This window comes from Bufo gargarizans, chromosome 11 (genome assembly GCF_014858855.1).
Source record: "Bufo gargarizans isolate SCDJY-AF-19 chromosome 11, ASM1485885v1, whole genome shotgun sequence".
In the NCBI taxonomy this organism is placed as follows: domain Eukaryota; kingdom Metazoa; phylum Chordata; class Amphibia; order Anura; family Bufonidae; genus Bufo; species Bufo gargarizans.
The window spans coordinates 48,140,973-48,159,209 of record NC_058090.1 but is presented as its reverse complement, the minus strand read 5'-3'; the positions used below and the strand labels follow the sequence as shown (position 1 = coordinate 48,159,209).

Sequence of the window (18,237 nt, the reverse complement as noted above, 5' to 3'; positions counted from 1 at the left end):
ACATAATCTATATGGGTTATAAATGCAACGAACAGGAACAGGTTTCTGATGTAAAGTATATTAAGCGTAGTAATTCTTGAAGGCAGCCATTAAGATCCAGATGTCTGTGACACTACTAAACTGAACGTAGATCACTGCAGGGCGATCATGAAGATCTAAGTTCAGTCCAGTACAACCCCAAGCATGGGGTTAAATTTTTCGCTAAAATTAAGACATTTTAGGAGCTGTCTGAAACCACCCTTTGTATATTTAAAGGCACAAATTTGATCGGATTCGATCATAAATCTTTTACCTAAACCTTTTTGACAAGGTTTTTCCTAATTAGAAATCCGATCCATGTTTTTGGCTCTAAATATACAGTACCCGTACATTCTTCTCTGCTCATCCATGCCAAGTTACATTGTGAATTTTGCTGTAGATTTAACATAAAGAATTGCAAAGGGTGAAATCCATGGTCGGAAATTCGCAGCATAAATAGACATGCTGGATTTTAAAATCCAAACCGCAGGGTCAATTTCCTATAGATTATTTTTTTTTTACGGCATGTTGATGACATTTTATTAAAACCTTATACACTTGGCTGGTACCGTTATATGATGTGGATTTTTCACATGCAATTCCACTGTGGAAAACCTGCAGCATACCCACCAAATGTGAACATAACTTTAAAGGGGTTTTCTGACACTTTTATACTGATGACCAGACCCCTGGATAGGTCACCAGTATCTGATCGGTGGGCGTCCCATACCCGGGACCCCCACCGATCAGCTGTTTGAGAAGGCACTGTAGTGCCGCAGCCTTCTCTCAGTTTAGTCTACGCCAGTGACGTCACGTTCATCGGTCACGTGACCCAAGTGGCCCATTGAACTGAGCTGCGATACCAAGCACAGCTCGGTGCGCTAAGAGAAGGGCGTGGTGCTACCGCGAGCACCGGTGCCTTCTCAAACAACCGATAGGTCATCAGTAGCAAAGTCTCGGAAAACCCTTTTAAAGTAAATCTTTCCGCAACATGTAGGTTAGCTGGAGATCAGAGATCAAAACCTCTTAAAGCTGACCACTGATCTAAAATAGCTGCCAGATAAAAGTCTGACCAAAAAATCCAGCACAAGTGACGCTGTACTGCTGGGGAGGTCTACGGATGTCCATGCACGTTAGATTCAGCAAATTCCGAATGATACTTGCCCCCAGAAACCATTCTGAATGGGCACAAAACGCTTCTCTCAGGTACGACAACCTTCAAATTGCAAAATCATTATGAAATATTATATTCTGAGCTTCCAATACCTGGAGATATGTTATAAATATGCCTTCTGAGAGCCATATGGTGATCCCTACAAAATCATTAGTGTAATTGACAGGCCCACAGGGTCCATGACATACATGGGTCCTATACACAGGCTCCAGTACAAGGTCAGGATGTCATATCTTGTGGTATATTTTGGAAAATCTCGGATGAGATCGCTGCCGATTCAGTGTTGTGGAGTACAGGAAGGCTTCATCAAAGAAAGTAAGGTTTGAAGATCATCACAGATTACTGTAGAGAATACCCACAAGTCAAGGGTTAAAAATTAGGCATAAATACATCCGCACCAAACCGTATGGAGAGGCTGCACATTACAAGCATTGTGATTCCTTAGTTAAAAGCGTCTTCAGTTCCAACACCAGGAGATAAAAATCCATCTCAAATAGTAAACAGCAATAAATGGACAGTCGGACAGTCCTAATGTAGTGGTCGGGGGGACTCGCTGAGGAATCCTTATCAAGAGGCAATGCTGGATAAGATTTCAATTAGATTGTCAAATCCATAAAGATACCCGTCTTCCCGGTTCCCCTCTTCCCAGGGTATATGGTGGTCGAGGATTTGTCCCTCTGGTAGTGGCGTCGTTTTTCCAAAATCTATAAGCCATATGTTACACTTGCTTTTCTTGTCATGTACAAACAGCAAGGAGCTTCCAATTACCTGGCAGAAAGCAAAGATTTATTTTTGCCATTACAAGCAGAACATTAGTGAACACATGAGAACTATACATCCCCGGTGGTGAGGAGTGCTTCAAGAGCAGTAAATGTGGCTTTTATTTTTCCAAAATAGGGGAAAATGACATCAAAGCAAAGTCAGGGATATTTTTTTTTCTCCACAAAATTGTCTTTGTGCATGGAACAACTCAATAGATCTCACTGGGGGCTATAAAGCATTATAGAACTGCAGTAGGTAACCACACAGGGCAGAGTCGGCAGAATTTATAGATTTTTTTTAAATAAAACAAAACTATGTTCTGCTTTTCTCAAATGAGACTTTTTGAAAAGGGACAGAGTGGGTTAATAAAATAAAAGAAGCAATACTCACCTCACCGATCCCCTGTTGCTTCAATGCATGCCAGGTCCACACTGTTTTCCACTTCCTTGTCTGATGTGGACACACAGGAAATGGCTAGGCAAGGAATTGGAGACCAGTAGAAACCCGTAGGCATTGGAACAGCAGTGGCGGGGGATCAGTGAGGTAAGTTATGCTTCTTCTTTTTTTTTTTTTACCGCATTCTGACCCCTTTCTCAAAAATAAAAAAAAACTCCTGTAAAGACCACAGTGTTTTGGATCAAAATGAGGACTTTTTAGCAATTTTTCACAGGTGATGGTTTAATATGCCTTATTTATCTCCTGGGCACATGCGCAGTTACTTTAGGGGCCCTGTTCTCGAGATAGGAGGAGGTCCCAGAGGTGGGAGCCGCACCTATGTGAAATTGATGTCATATGCTAGCGATGGGCCAACCCCTTTAACCATCAGCAGTGAACAGGATGAATAGGAGACCCTGTGCCCTTCTAGTTGACCAAAGCCTATGTTGGCCGAACAAGCTAATCCTTCTGACTTCAACATAAACACGTATGTGCCACGCACGTGTGTTTATTTCAATGGGAAGAGGGACATAAGCCCCCTCTGGCAGCAGCTTATCTACTGCAAGAACAAAGGATCATACATGCTGAGAAAAAACATATTTAAAAGAAAATCCTGAACAACCCCTTTAAGGACTCACTTTGACCAACTTTTACGGGGAAGCCACAATGTCCACTCGTGTTTAGTCCCTCTCAGGGGCACACTGGGAAATTAAAGTGGCCCTGAAAAAAAACCTAGAAGTGGTCCCATGTTGTAGGTGGGTCCAAATTGACTGAAGGCAGGCAACACAAGTAGTCAGGGATAACAGAAGTAGGCAAGGCCAGCCATACTGTAGTGCAGCACAAAATACCACCCCTGAAGAACCAAATACCACAGTGCAGCATCAAATACTGCCATCCCTGCTCCCGTATTCAATTGTATCACCTATCTGAGCATGGCGATACAGTCTATTTCAGAAGGATTCCTGCGTCTGCAGGTCAGATGTATAAGTATCAGATTCTCCAAGAATTATTTAATGCCGAGACCATCAGATCGTTATGTACGGCAGCCATGAGGCGGCTTGGGTGGCCTCTTGTGCATTGGCCCACGGTAAAATTTTCCTGTAGGGTCTACGACCATTCTGACTCTAAAATACCTAGTCTACCCCTAAGATTTCCATATCCACAGACATGCATCACCCCCTAAAAAATGAACTGTATGACAGTGGAGAGGTATTCTGGCATTTTCTGTGGGTTTTAATTACATTTGCACCATTTTCATTGGCTGTTGGTGCTTCCTTTGCTCCATCCTCTACCAGTCCTATCCAGACTAGATACAGGGGTTTATAATAATCTTAAAGGGGTTGTCCCACAAAAAATATTCTACAGTTTTCAAACCAGCACTTGGATCTGAATTCTTTTTTAATTCTATGTAATAAAAAAAATTGCATAGCCACTGAGTTATTCAATAAAATGTCTGTATAGTGCCACCTGCAGTTTTTTTCTTTCTTATTCCTTTGACCTGCTCACTGAGAAGGCCGCACATGCTCAGTTTCTTCCTTCAACTGCCTCCTGAGCTGTGATAGGGAGAGCATGGACACGCCTCCTGAGCTGTGATAAGGAGAGCAAGGACATGCCTCCTTAGCTGCAGCAGAAAAGACACTCCCCTTGACTTGTCAGCTTGTTCTAGCAGAACAATGAATGGAGAGATCTCTGGACCCATGTGAGGTACAGGGCTGGTTCTGGCTTTGTTAGAAATAGACTGTAATTTACTATATGATGTTTCATTTTCACTTTTTACATTAGTCATGGGATAACCCATTTAGTAGCCCGAGTGCAAATCTTTAGAAGAGCTGTAAATGATCATCTCACCTCATGATGTCTGAAGAACTCCGAGGACTCCACAACAGCTCTAATTTCCTGCAGTCTAGTCAGATACTTCTTCTGCAGAAGACAACGAAACATACTTGTAAAATCAGTACAACGTCTATCACACGTCAAGAGATCACATCTATGTAAAGAACCCTAAACATTACTTGATTAATATCAAGGTGCTATTCCAGCTGAAATCAAGTATCACCTAGGACAGAGGATAACGGTTAGGCCTGTAGACCTTCAACTAATTACTACTATGGGACACCAGCACTCATTCAGCTGTTCCATACCTCCCATGGGTTGTATGGAGCAGAAACATTCATGCTTGACCACAGCATGTCCTGGTGAGGAGGTTGAGTGACTGGAGTACCCGTTGCTGGTGATCGGTTTGGGGCCCCAGAGGTTTGTGTTACACTGTGGATAGGTGCTCACTTCAGCAATTATTTTACCAGTCTACATACCAAGATTATCATGTTTCCATCAATAAATCCAAGGAAGGCTTTGTGGACTTGGTCCCGAGTCTTTGTCGTCTTGAAGCTCATGTTGCATGTCCCATCACCTTTCTGGAGAATTCAGAAAATGGATTTAGTCTTCTTTTGTCAGAACAAACAACTATACAATGAGAACAGAGGTAATAGACGCCAACTAGTGAATTAAGAACACTGAACTTATCTTATTAGTTCCTATCACTGCAATGTATAAGACCAGTGATGCACAAATATCATCCCTCATGTGCTTTATGTGAGGCCCCCAGAGGAATGCAAATTCATAGGGTGCAGCTGACCATGAAAGTGATCAGGTATGAGCGCTGCCCAGCCATGAGGAAAACAAGAAGTATTCTGCTTTCTGCTGTGGGGGCTGTGGTATATCTCCAGCCTGCAGAGGTTGTGTCATGTATGGTAACGTACTGGGTCTATGTGCGTGTATGTATGTGAAATTGAAGAATGGGTTCCCTCCATATGCATTTCATCAATAAATAACAGATGTTGATGGATGCGCTTTAGCTTAATTAAAATGTATTTAATTTAGATTAAAAGGAGTAACAACACAAAAAAATCCTTGATTCAACGATTTGTTTGTGTCATGTGACCACGGAGCGCGAGTGAAGCGCTTGCTATTCCGCGGTCACCCACAGGCCTGCACCGCGCTGCACTGGATCCTGACACATCGTCAGGAAATAGTACACGTAAACACGCACTATGACCAGACGCTGTGTGACGTCAGGAGGAGAGTGCAGCGCATGAAGAAGAAGATAGAAGATCTCTGGAGTGTCCCTACAGGAGAGGTAGGTATTTTATTTCACTGCAGCTGGGGACTTATGGCTAGGAGGGGGAGATGGTGGCACTGGAGGGAAGGGGGGGGGGGCCTGATGGCATGGGGGAAATGCTGATGGCACTGGGGGGGGTCTGATGGTACTGTGGGGGGGGGGGGACTCATGGCATTGGGGGGGTCTGATGGTACTGGGGGGGGATTTGGTGGCAGGGGGTCTGATGATGGCACTGGGGGCGGTCTGATGAGTTTTCATAAAGGAAAATGTTCTTTTAATAATTTTTTTCTCATTAGAGTACTTGATTAATCGTTGGATTAAATCTATAGAAAACTTGATTACTAAAATAATCGATAGCTGCAGCCCTAATCTAGAGCATGTATTCTTATGACTATGTTGTGCGATTCCTTTATTATTCCTGCTAGAATTTATGAATGAACTACTAGCACAGGGGTAGGCAACCTCCAGCAATCCAGCTGTAGTGAAACTACAACTCCTAGCATGCATACTTACTCCACTTCTTGAAAACTCCCATAAAAAAAAATGAAGCATACTAGGGATCGTAGTTTCACAACAGTTTGAGTGCTGAAGGCTGCTGATCCCTGTACTAGCAGTTTGCAGTGAAGGTCCAACTGGGTGTTACCATTTGGAGGTGTGTCCCTGCACAGTGTGACCTTGGCAGCAGTGATCGCATAGTGTCAGACTGTGCAGGGGCATCTCCCCAACTGGTAACACCCATCTGAAAGAGTGAAATGGCACAACATACAGTACAGTTGTAAGAATAGATGATCCAGAATTGCAAGGAGTTAGTCAAACAGACATGTCAGGAGAGGCCACAGGTCCTCTTTAATTAAAAGGACATAAATCTGTCAGTCACAATTACAACCAGGTAAAAACTCATACGGTATGGTGTGTCTACCCATTGACCCAGGTAAATACGACCTGCGGCTTTGGGGGTCGAGGAATACTTTTGAGGCTACCATATCATCAGGTTGGCCACCAGTGTTTAGCAGACCAAGTGGAAAAGTTGTCTCAAAAGAGGCAAGGTGGAAAACCCAAGGACGGTTGCCTAAATTGGGAAACCACTTGGGTAAGCTTGTATATTTACCTTTCAAGCACAATACAATTAGCAAGACAGGTTGTCATGAACATATAGTCAATAACCACGAGAAATTCTGACTTGCAGCTTAAGAGTTGCACACTGACCTTAATACCCTCAATCCTAAACCCTAAGGTGGATGTTGAGCTAATAGTCTCTCTCCACTGCATGTATCGGGGTTTGGTGACTCCTTGCTGTGAGCTCTCCTCCTCTGTAGGCGCATGAGGATCCACCTCAATCATCTTCTTATACATGTCCTTCCTTAGTTTGGGCTTACCCCGAGCCTTCGTCAACTCCTCTTCCAAATACGTTCTGAAAGATGAAGAGAACATAGAAACAACCATGTGCAATGAACAGACCAAACACATGAAATACATACATCACTTTTGTCCCTTATGTAGGGGCCTCCACAGATTCTGACACCAGTCTATGTACTGTGGATCCTTTGACTTCAGCACTATTGCTTCTCTATTGCAAATTTCCTCCTACTCTTTTTGTATCTTTCCTTCTTTTGTGTGAGGTATAAATACAAAGATGCTGTCTTAGGCTAGCGTCACATCTCCGGCATTGTGATCCAGCAGCCTGTTCAGGCACAGAATGCCAGGAATAAGCCGGGCACAAACCGCAGCATTCTCTGCATATTTGCGGCCGGACCCCATTATAGATAATGGGACTGGCGGGCAATGCTGGATCCGGAGAATTCTGACAGGCTCTTCTCTGCCAGAACAGCCTGCAGGAATTGCTGCCGGAGATGTGAAACTAGCCTTACCTTTGTCCCGTGCTTTCAGTGCGTTACATGTCCCATTGACGTTTTGGACAAGATTTTCCACATTTCAGTCATGATGGTATCTATCGTTTTTCAGTGTTGTGAAACTGTGTGTGTAAACTATTCTTTATGATATATCAAATTTCTGGACTTTCTGTTAACCATTAAAGGCAGCCTCGCCCTAGATTGAAATGGCTGATAACAGCTTTCCTAGATATAATGGCTCATTCACACGACCGTATTTTTGATCCGCATTTATCCATTCATTTCAATGGGTCCGCAAAAAATGAGAACAGCACACTGTATGTCCGTTCTGTAGCCAGTTTTGTGTACAAGAATAGGGATTGTTACAATGGATCCGGGGGAAAAAATACATATACGGTCATGTGAATGCACCCTTAAAGGGAACCCGTCATGTGGATATTTGATTATAATCTAACTAATTATATACAATCATTAACTACTTAAAAGTACCTTAGATGTATTCACTTACTGGTGTGACAGATGGTTACCTCAGAATATACACACAAAGATGCCACATGCTAATGAGCTGATTTGAGTCCAGCGTGAGGTCATTGAGTCAAGCGTATATTTAATTCAGAGCTATAGCCACTCCCCTGCCCACCTGCTGCTGATTCATATGGAAAATAACTGTCATTCAGCAGCAGGTGGGCGGGGAGAGTAAGGAACTCATGAATATTCATGACTCATCATTATCAGCTGGAGCTTTTCAATACAAGATGTTGGCAGATTGACTGGGTCAATTAAAGAAAGTGACCCAGCATTTTGCTAAGCGAATCAGTCACTTATTTATGTTGCCCTTAGTTAGGACACCATAAAACTGGTGACAGGTTCCCTTTAAGGCTCTTGCAGACAACCGTTGTTGTTTTGCGGTCATGGCCATGTGCGTTCCGCAAATTGCGGATCTGCAAAACATGGATACTGGCGTTCTGTATTTTGTGGAACGGAATCTCTGGCCCATAATAGACCAGTCTAGTTCTTGTCCGAAATGCAGACAATAATTAGACGTTTTATTTTCATGCGGACATACGGACACATGTGGAGTCATTTCTATATTTTTGCGGCTGTCAGATTGTTTGTTCACGCCTTCTTCTCTGTGTTCTGAGCTTTAAATAGAAGCCGTCAATTTGTGTGATTTGTTGGAAATCAAGGTTTTTGTGAAATTCTTAATGAATTAGATTTATTTAGAATTGATTTATTCATCCCCAGTTATTATGGAATGTAGATTGTGAGTTTATATAGGGAAAGAGACCGAGGTGATAATCTCTGTAGGGCACAGCGGATTTTGCTGGCACAAATAATGAAATAAATTAAAAAGTTTAATAATAACTTTTATATAAACAGACAGCAATCTAAGTCACAAGCAATCAACCTGTTGCCCTGGGGGTCAAGCAATGTAACAATAAATTTTGTTTTAATTACTTAACAGCTTTCGGAAATTGAATACGCTGAAAAGGTAACAAACAAATAAGAACATTCCCTGGAGGCGATGTGAATAATGATTAGAAAATGAGGTGAGAGTAAAAAACATGGACCTGCTCTTACATATGCCATCGGATCTGGACTCCCTCTCTCGCCCACAGCTCAGGTTTTAACTGTATATTAGGCTACATTCACACAAACGTATTTTGTTTCAGTGTCCGTATAGTTTTTATTGCGGACAGTATGCGGACCTATTCATTTCAATGGGTCCGCTAAAAATGCAGACAGCACACCGTGTGCTATCCGCCCCCGTATGTCTGTTCCGTAGCCCCGCAAAAAGATAGAACATGTCCTATTCTTGTCCGTTTTGCTGACAAGGATAGGCATGGTTACAATGGATCTGCAAAAAAAACGGATGCCATATGGAATGTCATCCATTATTTTTTTGCGGATCCGCAATTTGCGGATCTCAAAACACATACGGTCATGTGAATGTATCCTAAGGGCTCATGCACACCAACATATTTTCTTTCTGTGTCCGTTCAGTTTTTTTATGCGGACCGTATGCGGAACAATTCATTTCATTGGGTCCGCAAAAAAAGAAGTTTCTCTGTGTGCATTCCGTTTCCATATGTCCGTATTTCCGTTCCGAAAAAAATAAAAACATGTTCTATTATTGTCCGCATTACGGACAAGGATAGGACTGTTCTTTTAGGGTCCAGCTGTTCCGTTCCGCAAAATACGGAATGCACGCGGATGTCATCCGTATTTTTTGAGGATCCGTACATATGGTCGTGTGCATGAGCCCTATTGCTGTTATTTTACTGGTTAACATTTTTATAGACAAGTTTGGGCAGTGGAACAGGATCTGATCATGTTTTAAGGGTAACTCTTCACTTTTTGCCTGCACTAAGTTCTATACATGAGGACTATAGCTGCACTATGGATGTGAAAAATCTCATATCCCACCCCTGACACTCTGGGAAGCATACTGCATAATTCATTTCTAATATAGGGTAAATTTAATAGGTCTTAATGAAATATTACATTTAAAAGGGGTTGTCCGGGTTCAGAGCTGAACCCGGACATATCGCCATTTTCACCCAGGCAGCCCCCTGATAAGAGGCTAAGCATCAGGGCAAAAGGCATTATGTGGAGATACGGTGACATACCAGCCTCTCCATGGGTTATCTAGACGGAGGATTCCACCCAGTAGTGAGCCCGGTGACGTCACTGGCACTAACGATCAGACTTTAGCGCTGCCCTAGCCTGTAAAACGGCTAGGGCAGCGCTAAAGCCCGCCCATCAGAACTGGTGATGTCCCCGGCAACACTGCTAGGCGGAAGCCTCCGCCTAGAAATGTAATAATATAAACAAAAAAGCATGAAACATGAAATGCTCCGATGCTCATATCAGAGTGTCCAAAGGGGTGAAAAAGGGGTTGTGTCACTTCAGTAAATGCCATTTATCATGTAGAGAAAGTTAATGCGACCCACTTACTAATGTATTGTGATTGGCCATATTGTCTCCTTTGCTGGCTTGATTCATTTTTCCATCACATTATACACTGCTCGTTTCCATGCTTACGATCACCCTGCAATCCAGCAGACGTGGCCGCGCTTGCACACTATATTAAGCGCCGACCTATGTGCAGTCCCGCGGTCCTGGACACCAGGGACCAGTGCTTTTTCATATAGGCCACCGCTGATAAAATCTATGTTAACAATAGGTATAATGATTCACCGCAGCTATTAAAGTTATTGGAGGAGTAACCCTGAAAAGTCATTTATTATATCTTCTTGTTTCATCATCATAAAATACATCTCCCAGTAAACCAACAGTTAATCACCAGGCTCCTTTTTTCTCACTGGCTTGGCTGACTAATCAGTGGTCAAATACTGTAAGGCAATTATCTGCCATGATGCACTGCTGGAAGAGTGTGACCAGACGGGAGGTCCCGTGTGAACAGGCTTCTCACCTGCTATACAGAAGTGGTCAGTGACTATTACCTGTGATTCTTTTAATAAATGGCACCCATGTCCTTCCTCTGTACAGAGTGCACAATAGTTAACTGAATGAACCTCTACATAATGTCTCATTTGATATTGCTCATACTGATCCCCTGTGCGCTGGAGTGAGATGCGACTAATGCCTCTCAATAAATTGGGTGCATTTCTGGCACTCTAGGAAACCAATGCAAAGTGCTAAGAGCCAGGATCAGAGCATCCTCTGATCCCAGCTGTGAAGCAGGTAGCTGATCTAAGAACCAGAGTTTACGAGCAGCTTGCTCACAGAGCAGACATGATCCGGACACTCTTAAATTAAGGCTACTTTCACACTTGCGGCAGTAGGATCCGTGCTAGCGCTAGATCACTGTGCGGCCGGAAGTCCACTCCGGTCCCATTCACTATTATGGGGGCGGTCAGAGGTCCAGCCGTAGCACAGCAAACACAATGCAGTTTTTGTCCGGCCGCCTCTCAGCTTGTTTGCCGTGCTGCGGCCAGACCTCTGGCCCGCCCCCATTATACTGTCGGCACGGATCGGGCAGGCCGGTCCCTGCTGCTGCAAGTGTGAAAGTAGCCTTACCCACTTCTAGTGTAGCAGTGCCAAAGAGCCACACCCTGCCCACTCAAAAGACAGTGGGCAGTTGTAATCCTTATGATTAACTCCTTCACAAGCAGCTGGGTTATGTCAGGTTTTTTATACCATCAGAAGCTACTCCCTTGTATTGGTTATCAGGCCATGTCTTTTTGGTTTGAAGGGGTTTTCAAGACCTGCAGCATATGGCTAGGATATGCCACAAATGTCAAATGCTAAAGGTGTGGGTCCCAACTCTAGGATGCGCTCCTATCTCCACAAGGGGCCCCTGAAGAGAAGGATATCACAAAGCACAGTCCCCTCGCCATTCACTGCAGTGTTAGTTCCGAAAATAGCCAAATCCGGCAGTCCCATAGTGGTGAATGGAGGGTGACTGCGCTTGCACAACTGCTCTCCCTTTACTTCGGAGGCCCGTTCAAAATGTTGGACATGCACCTATCTGACATTTGTGGAATAACCTAGCCGTATGCCACAAATCTTGAGAAAAGAAAACCCTTTTAAGGATACATGTATGCGGATGTATTATGCTCCGTTTTGTATGGATACATAGTACAGAACCCGTGCATGCGACATTTACTAGTGTATGCCTCAGATTTCATATGGAGGCAAATAGAGTTTTTGTTTTGTTCCACATGGATTCAGTGTGCTCCATTGGACATAACCTTACCGAAGTATTCTCCCCTAGAAGCAGTGCCTTTATTGGAGAATATTCCAAACACAAAGCACTGCATCATATAGCGGCACACTGGGTGCCCATAGCTCCATATTACGAGCCATCTTGGACTATGTTTGTGCCATTGTACACCTTCATGCACACAGCTCCATCATCAGGACTTAAAGGAGTTTTCCAATGCTAATAGAGTGGCTGAGATCTGCCTGACCCAGGGTAGGGGTGATGCTCACCTGATCCCCACCGCTGGATTCGGTCTGGTGGGCTTTTAGGCCGGCAGTTCCACTCCCAGGGGCGCTGAGGACTACATTTATCTACAAGTTGCAGTGGTGACCGGCTCCACCTGTGTCACATGTGACATCACAAGTGATGCAAGGGGAGCAGGTCACCAATGCAGCCTGTGATTGGCTGCAGCAGTGACGTATGCCCCCGTCGACGGATGTTGTCCTCGGCACAAGTAGGAGCGGAACTGCAAGTCCAGGAACCCAACAGACCAAAACCATTGGTTGGGATCAGGTGAGCATCACCCCCACCCTGGTCTGGGCCACTCTTTTAGTGTTGGATAACCCCTTTAATCAATATTCTGCTATGCTACTATCCCATTCAAAAACGAAATCTGAAGATGGGTGTTCTTTTCTCCTCCTATTTCATGTTTGTGTGCTTTAACCCTTTCATGCCTAAAATTATGGGATCAGAACGTTGCAATGTGTTTATTTTACAGTTTATGCATCTGTCATCCACACCACACTTTGGTTTTATAGCAGCAACTGGAAGAATCATCATTCAAGCTGCCTACGACAAGGCGTATTCTCATAGGGATTGTATTGTGTTACCTGTTGCCATGAAACTATAAATTTGCTGAAGACACCTGAAAACAAACAGTCCCAAAGAGAGTTGTCTGGATTAGCCAACCAATTTATAACCTATTAGAAAATAATAGATGGAGAATGGAGAACAGTATCAAAAAAGCATCTCCCTCTGGAGGATCACAGGCTTTCAGATTGCTTTTGAAGGTTTCGATGTTGGAAGAAAGTCTGATCAGTTGGGGTAACGAGTATGGGGGATGCACAGGATAAATGAGACAAGAGGAGAGCAGAGAAGGAAGTCTTATGAGGACCAGAGATTACACGTTGGGAGGTACCAGTAGATGAGGTCAGAGATGTACGGAGTAGACGGGTTGTTGTTAATATTCTGTACTGTATGTGCTTGGCAATGAGGAACCAGTGGAGGAAGAGGTGGGACAAGAAGGAAAGGTAGATTAACCGAGCAGCCAAGTAGAGGGTGGACTGAAGAGGCACAAGAGCGTTAAATGGGTGCTATAGAGGAATATGCTGGCAATGTCAGTATGGGAGATGATGAGGGCATGCACTAGGATTTTTGTTGACTTGAAATTAAGGTAACAACAGATATGAGAAATGTTTTTGAGTTGGAGGTGAAGTTTTAAAAAATCAGTTGTGGGGTTTGTAAGACAAGGCAGAATCAATGGTTACCCCAAGGCATTTGACTTTTGAGACTGGCGGAAGTGTGGGACGGAGGATTTCAGCAAGATGGAAAAAAGATTATAAATTCAGTTTTCTACCTGTTGCGTTTTAGACAGTGGGAGGAGAAGAACTATAACTGATATATGTATATAATACATGGATTGCCCATGGTCAGTGGAACTGTACGATGTTTCATTCCCCCTGTGTTTATCTATGAGATAACTGAATAATAGCCATCGTTGGAGGACTCTGCTAATAGAAAGACGTCCTCTCAAGAAACAAGTCTGTTACAACTCCTACACAACATATACAAATTGTTCTCCAGTTTATTAATGGTGTGTAGAACCAAGAACACAAGAATTATAATGCACATCAATAGGAAGAGTATAAGTGATAGTTTAAAGGGAGCATTTCCATCAGAACAGTCATAGAAAAGAAATTATTTTACAATTTTTGGCTGTTTTTTTTTTCATTTCTGCAGTACTAGACCACTGAAAACAACATACAAAATACTATGCTTCTGTAGCAGGCAATACAAATGATAGGACCCTCCTATATAGAAAGGGAATCTATTCTCATTTTATTGCTGCTGTGAAGGGAAGATGGTATCTGAAAGGTAATTCTCATTATAACAGTAGGTGTAGAATTGAGATGACAGTATGGCAGCTCTATTGTTCTCTTGGTAAAGAAGCCCACAGAAGAGCACTGCACTGATTAGTGTGATGTGTGGTGCTCTAATTGTGTCACTACAGACGAGCTCTGTCTGGTCACAGTGATGGTCTGACTGAGAGAGTTGTACAAGACTGTTTGCCACGCTATAAGTTCAAACAAAGAGAAGGTTACAGATTTGGGACAGGAAGTAGAATACATGGAGTGACTTCAAAAATTATTTCCAGAAAACCTCTAAAGCAGCAAAACTGTTCCATTACTTATCCTTTTACACTCAGTGCAGTTACTATGGTAATCCCAGATATTATACAGCCTTCAAGCTCATATTCAATAACTGTTGCAAGTCCTTAAAAGTTCATTGTGTGGCCAGGTAGAGAATACAGAAAGGAAGAAGTTGCTATTTACAAGTTAATAAAATGAGATCATTAAATCTACATTTTGTGACACCCACCTGACCCCCATCTTACAGTCCATAACACAAGGCTCATCAAAGTTGTTTAGAAGGTCGTCCAGCTGGATATAACTTTCCCCGTCTCTTTCTGTCACCCCGTGGAAAGTGGGAACACAGGCAGCAAGAGGGTCCTTCATCAGCAGCTCAAAGCAATTCTTCTCATTCTCAGAGTAACGTTTTAAAATTGTCCCCCCGGCAGCGGCTTTGAAGCTTCCTACAAAATACAAATTGCAGATAAATATGATGTGCTGGGTATCTACATACAAAAAAAAAAAGAAATCCCATAAAAAACACACAAATTTATCAGCACAGAAGACATTTATGGCTGAACAAACAGAATTCTTTGAAGGGCATCTGTCAGCAGTTTTGTATCTATGAAACTGGCTTACCTGTTACATGTGCACTTGGCAGCTGAAGGCATCTGTGTTGGTCCCATGTTCATGTGTGTCCACATGGCTGAGAAAGAATGTTTTACTATATGCAAATAAGCCTCTAGGAGCAACGGGGGTGTCGCCATTACACCTAGAGGCTCTGCTCTCTCTGCTACTGCCACACCCTCTTCACTTTGATCGACAGGGCCAGGAGTGATGATGTTTACACTGCCTGGTCCAGTCAAAGGGGAGAGGGCATAGCAGTTGCAGAGAGAGCTGAGGCTCTAGGAGTAATGACAACGCCCCCGTTGCTCCTAGAGTCTCATTTGCACATATTAAAACTTGATTTATCTCAGCAGTGTGGGCACATGTGAACATGGGAACAACACAGAGGCCTTCAGCTGCCAAGTGCACATACCCTACCCACCATCTAAATGTTCCTTATAAAATGGGGAGGGGTAATAATCTAAGTATAAAACGGTATTTCTATATATGAAGGTGTAGACTCTTATCTTACAGACGCTCATCTATACATTAACCACTTCAGCCCCGCTAGGTGAAACCCCCTTCATGACCAGAGCACTTTTTACACTTCGGCACTACACTCCTTTCACCGTTTATCGCTCGGTCATGCAACTTACCACCCAAATGAATTTTACCTCCTTTTCTTCTCACTAATAGAGCTTTCATTTGGTGGTATTTTATTGCTGCTGACATTTTTACTTTTTTTGTTATTAATCAAAATGTAACGATTTTTTTTGCAAAAAAAATGACATTTTTCACTTTCAGCTGTAAAATTTTGCAAAAAAAACGACATCCATATATACATTTTTCGCCAAATTTATTGTTCTACATGTCTTTGATTAAAAAAAAATGTTTGGGCAAAAAAAAAATGGTTTGGGTAAAAGTTATAGCATTTACAAACTATGGTACAAAAATGTGAATTTCCGCTTTTTGAAACAGCTCTGACTTTCTGAGCACCTGTCATGATTCCTGAGGTTCTACAATGCCCAAACAGTAGAAACCCCCCACAAATGACCCCATTTCGGAAAGTAGACACCCTAAGGTATTCGCTGATGGGCATAGTGAGTTCATAGAACTTTTTATTTTTTGTCACAAGTTAGCGGAAAATGATGATGATTTTTTATTTATTTTTTTTTCTTACAAAGTCTCATATTCCACTAACTTGCGACAAAAAATAAAAAATTCTAAAAACTTGCCATGCCCCTCACGGAATATCTTGGTCAAATGCCAACTTTGTATAAAAAAATGGGAAAAGTTGTCTTTTGCCAAGATATTTCTCTCACCCAGCATGGGTATATGTAAAATGACACCCCAAAACACATTCCCCAACTTCTCCTGAGTACGGCGATACCAGATGTGTGACACTTTTTTGATGCCAAGGTGGGCAAAGGGGCACATATTCCAAAGTGCACCTTTCGGATTTCACTGGTCATTTTTTTACTGATTTTGATTGCAAAGTACTTCTCACACATTTGGGCCCCTAAATTGCCAGGGCAGTATAACTACGCCACAAGTGACCCCATTTTGGAAAGAAGACACCCCAAGGTATTCCGTGAGGGGCATGGCGAGTTCCTAGAATTTTTTATTTTTTGTCGCAAGTTAGTGGAATATGAGACTTTGTAAGGAAAAAAGAGAAAAATAAAATAAAATCATCATTTTCCGCTAACTTGTGACAAAAAATAAAAAATTCTAGGAACTCGCCATGCCCCTCACGGAATACCTTGGGGTGTCTTCTTTCCAAAATGGGGTCACTTGTGGCGTAGTTATACTGCCCTGGCAATTTAGGGGCCCAAATGTGTAAGAAGTACCTTGCAATCAAAATGTGTAAAAAATGACCGGCGAAATCCGAAAGGTGCACTTTGGAATATGTGCCCCTTTGCCCACCTTGGCTGCAAAAAAGTGTCACACATGTGGTATCGCCGTACTCAGGAGAAGTTGGGCAATGTGTTTTGGGGTGTCATTTTACATATACCCATGCTGGGTGAGAGAAATATCTTGGCAAAAGACAACTTTTCCCATTTTTTTATACAAAGTTGGCATTTGACCAAGATATTTTTCTCACCCAGCATGGGTATATGTAAAATGACACCCCAAAACACATTCCCCAACTTCTCCTGAGTACGGCGATACCACATGTGTGACACTTTTTTGCAGCCTAGATGCGCAAAGGGGCCCAAATTCCTTTTAGGAGGGCATTTGTAGACATTTGGATCCCAGACTTCTTCTCACACTTTCGGGCCCCTAAAAAGCCAGGGCAGTATAAATACCCCACATGTGACCCCACTTTGGAAAGAAGACACCCCAAGGTATTCAATGAGGGGCCTGGCGAGTTCCTAGAATTTTTTATTTTTTTGCATAAGTTAGCGGATATTGATTTTTTTTTGTTTTTTTCTCACAAAGTCTCACTTTCCGCTAACTTAGGACAAAAATTTCAATCTTTCATGGACTCAATATGCCCCTCACGGAATACCTTGGGGTGTCTTCTTTCCGAAATGGGGTCACATGTGGGGTATTTATACTGCCCTGGCTTTTTAGGGGCCCTAAAGCGTGAGAAGAAGTCTGGAATATAAATGTCTAAAAATGTTTACGCATTTGGATTCCGTGAGGGGTATGGTGCGTCCATGTGAGATTTTATTTTTTGACACAAGTTAGTAGAATATGAGACTTAGTAAGAAAAAACAAAAACAAAAACAAACAAAAAATTTCCGCTAACGTGCCCAAAAAAATGTCTGAATGGAGCCTTACAGGGGGGGGGGGGGGGTGATCAATGACAGGGGGGGTGATCAATGACAGGGGGGTGATCACCCATATAGACTCCCTGATCACCCCCCTGTCATTGATCACCCCCCCTGTAAGGCTCCATTCAGACATCCGCATGATTTTTTACGGATCCATGGATACATGGATCGGATCCACAAAACACATGCGGACGTCTGAATGGAGCCTTACAGGGGGGTTATCAATGACAGGGGGTGATCAGGGTAATCAGGGTGATCACCCCCCTGTCACTGATCACCCCCCCTGTAAGGCTCCATTCAGACATCCGCATGATTTTTTACGGATCCATGGATACATGGATCGGATCCACAAAACGCATGCGGACGTCTGAATGGAGCCTTACAGGGGGGTTATCAATGACAGGGGGTGATCAGGGTAAT

The 18,237-nt window shown here is 43.0% G+C and overlaps 1 protein-coding gene across 1 annotated transcript in view; it reads right to left on the bottom strand.

The window, feature by feature from the left end:
• Positions 1–349: 349 nt before the first annotated feature.
• ITPKA (inositol-trisphosphate 3-kinase A) overlaps positions 350–18,237 on the bottom strand; it is a 105,031-nt gene continuing 87,143 nt past the window's right edge. Inside the window, exons 3-7 of the mRNA XM_044271998.1 lie at positions 14,685–14,898; positions 6,714–6,918; positions 4,702–4,803; positions 4,238–4,309; positions 350–1,960 (exon numbers count right to left, since the gene is read on the bottom strand). Coding sequence (XP_044127933.1) covers positions 1,760–1,960; positions 4,238–4,309; positions 4,702–4,803; positions 6,714–6,918; positions 14,685–14,898 — 794 coding nt within the window. The 3' untranslated portion in view covers positions 350–1,759. The remainder of the gene's footprint in view (positions 1,961–4,237; positions 4,310–4,701; positions 4,804–6,713; positions 6,919–14,684; positions 14,899–18,237) is intronic.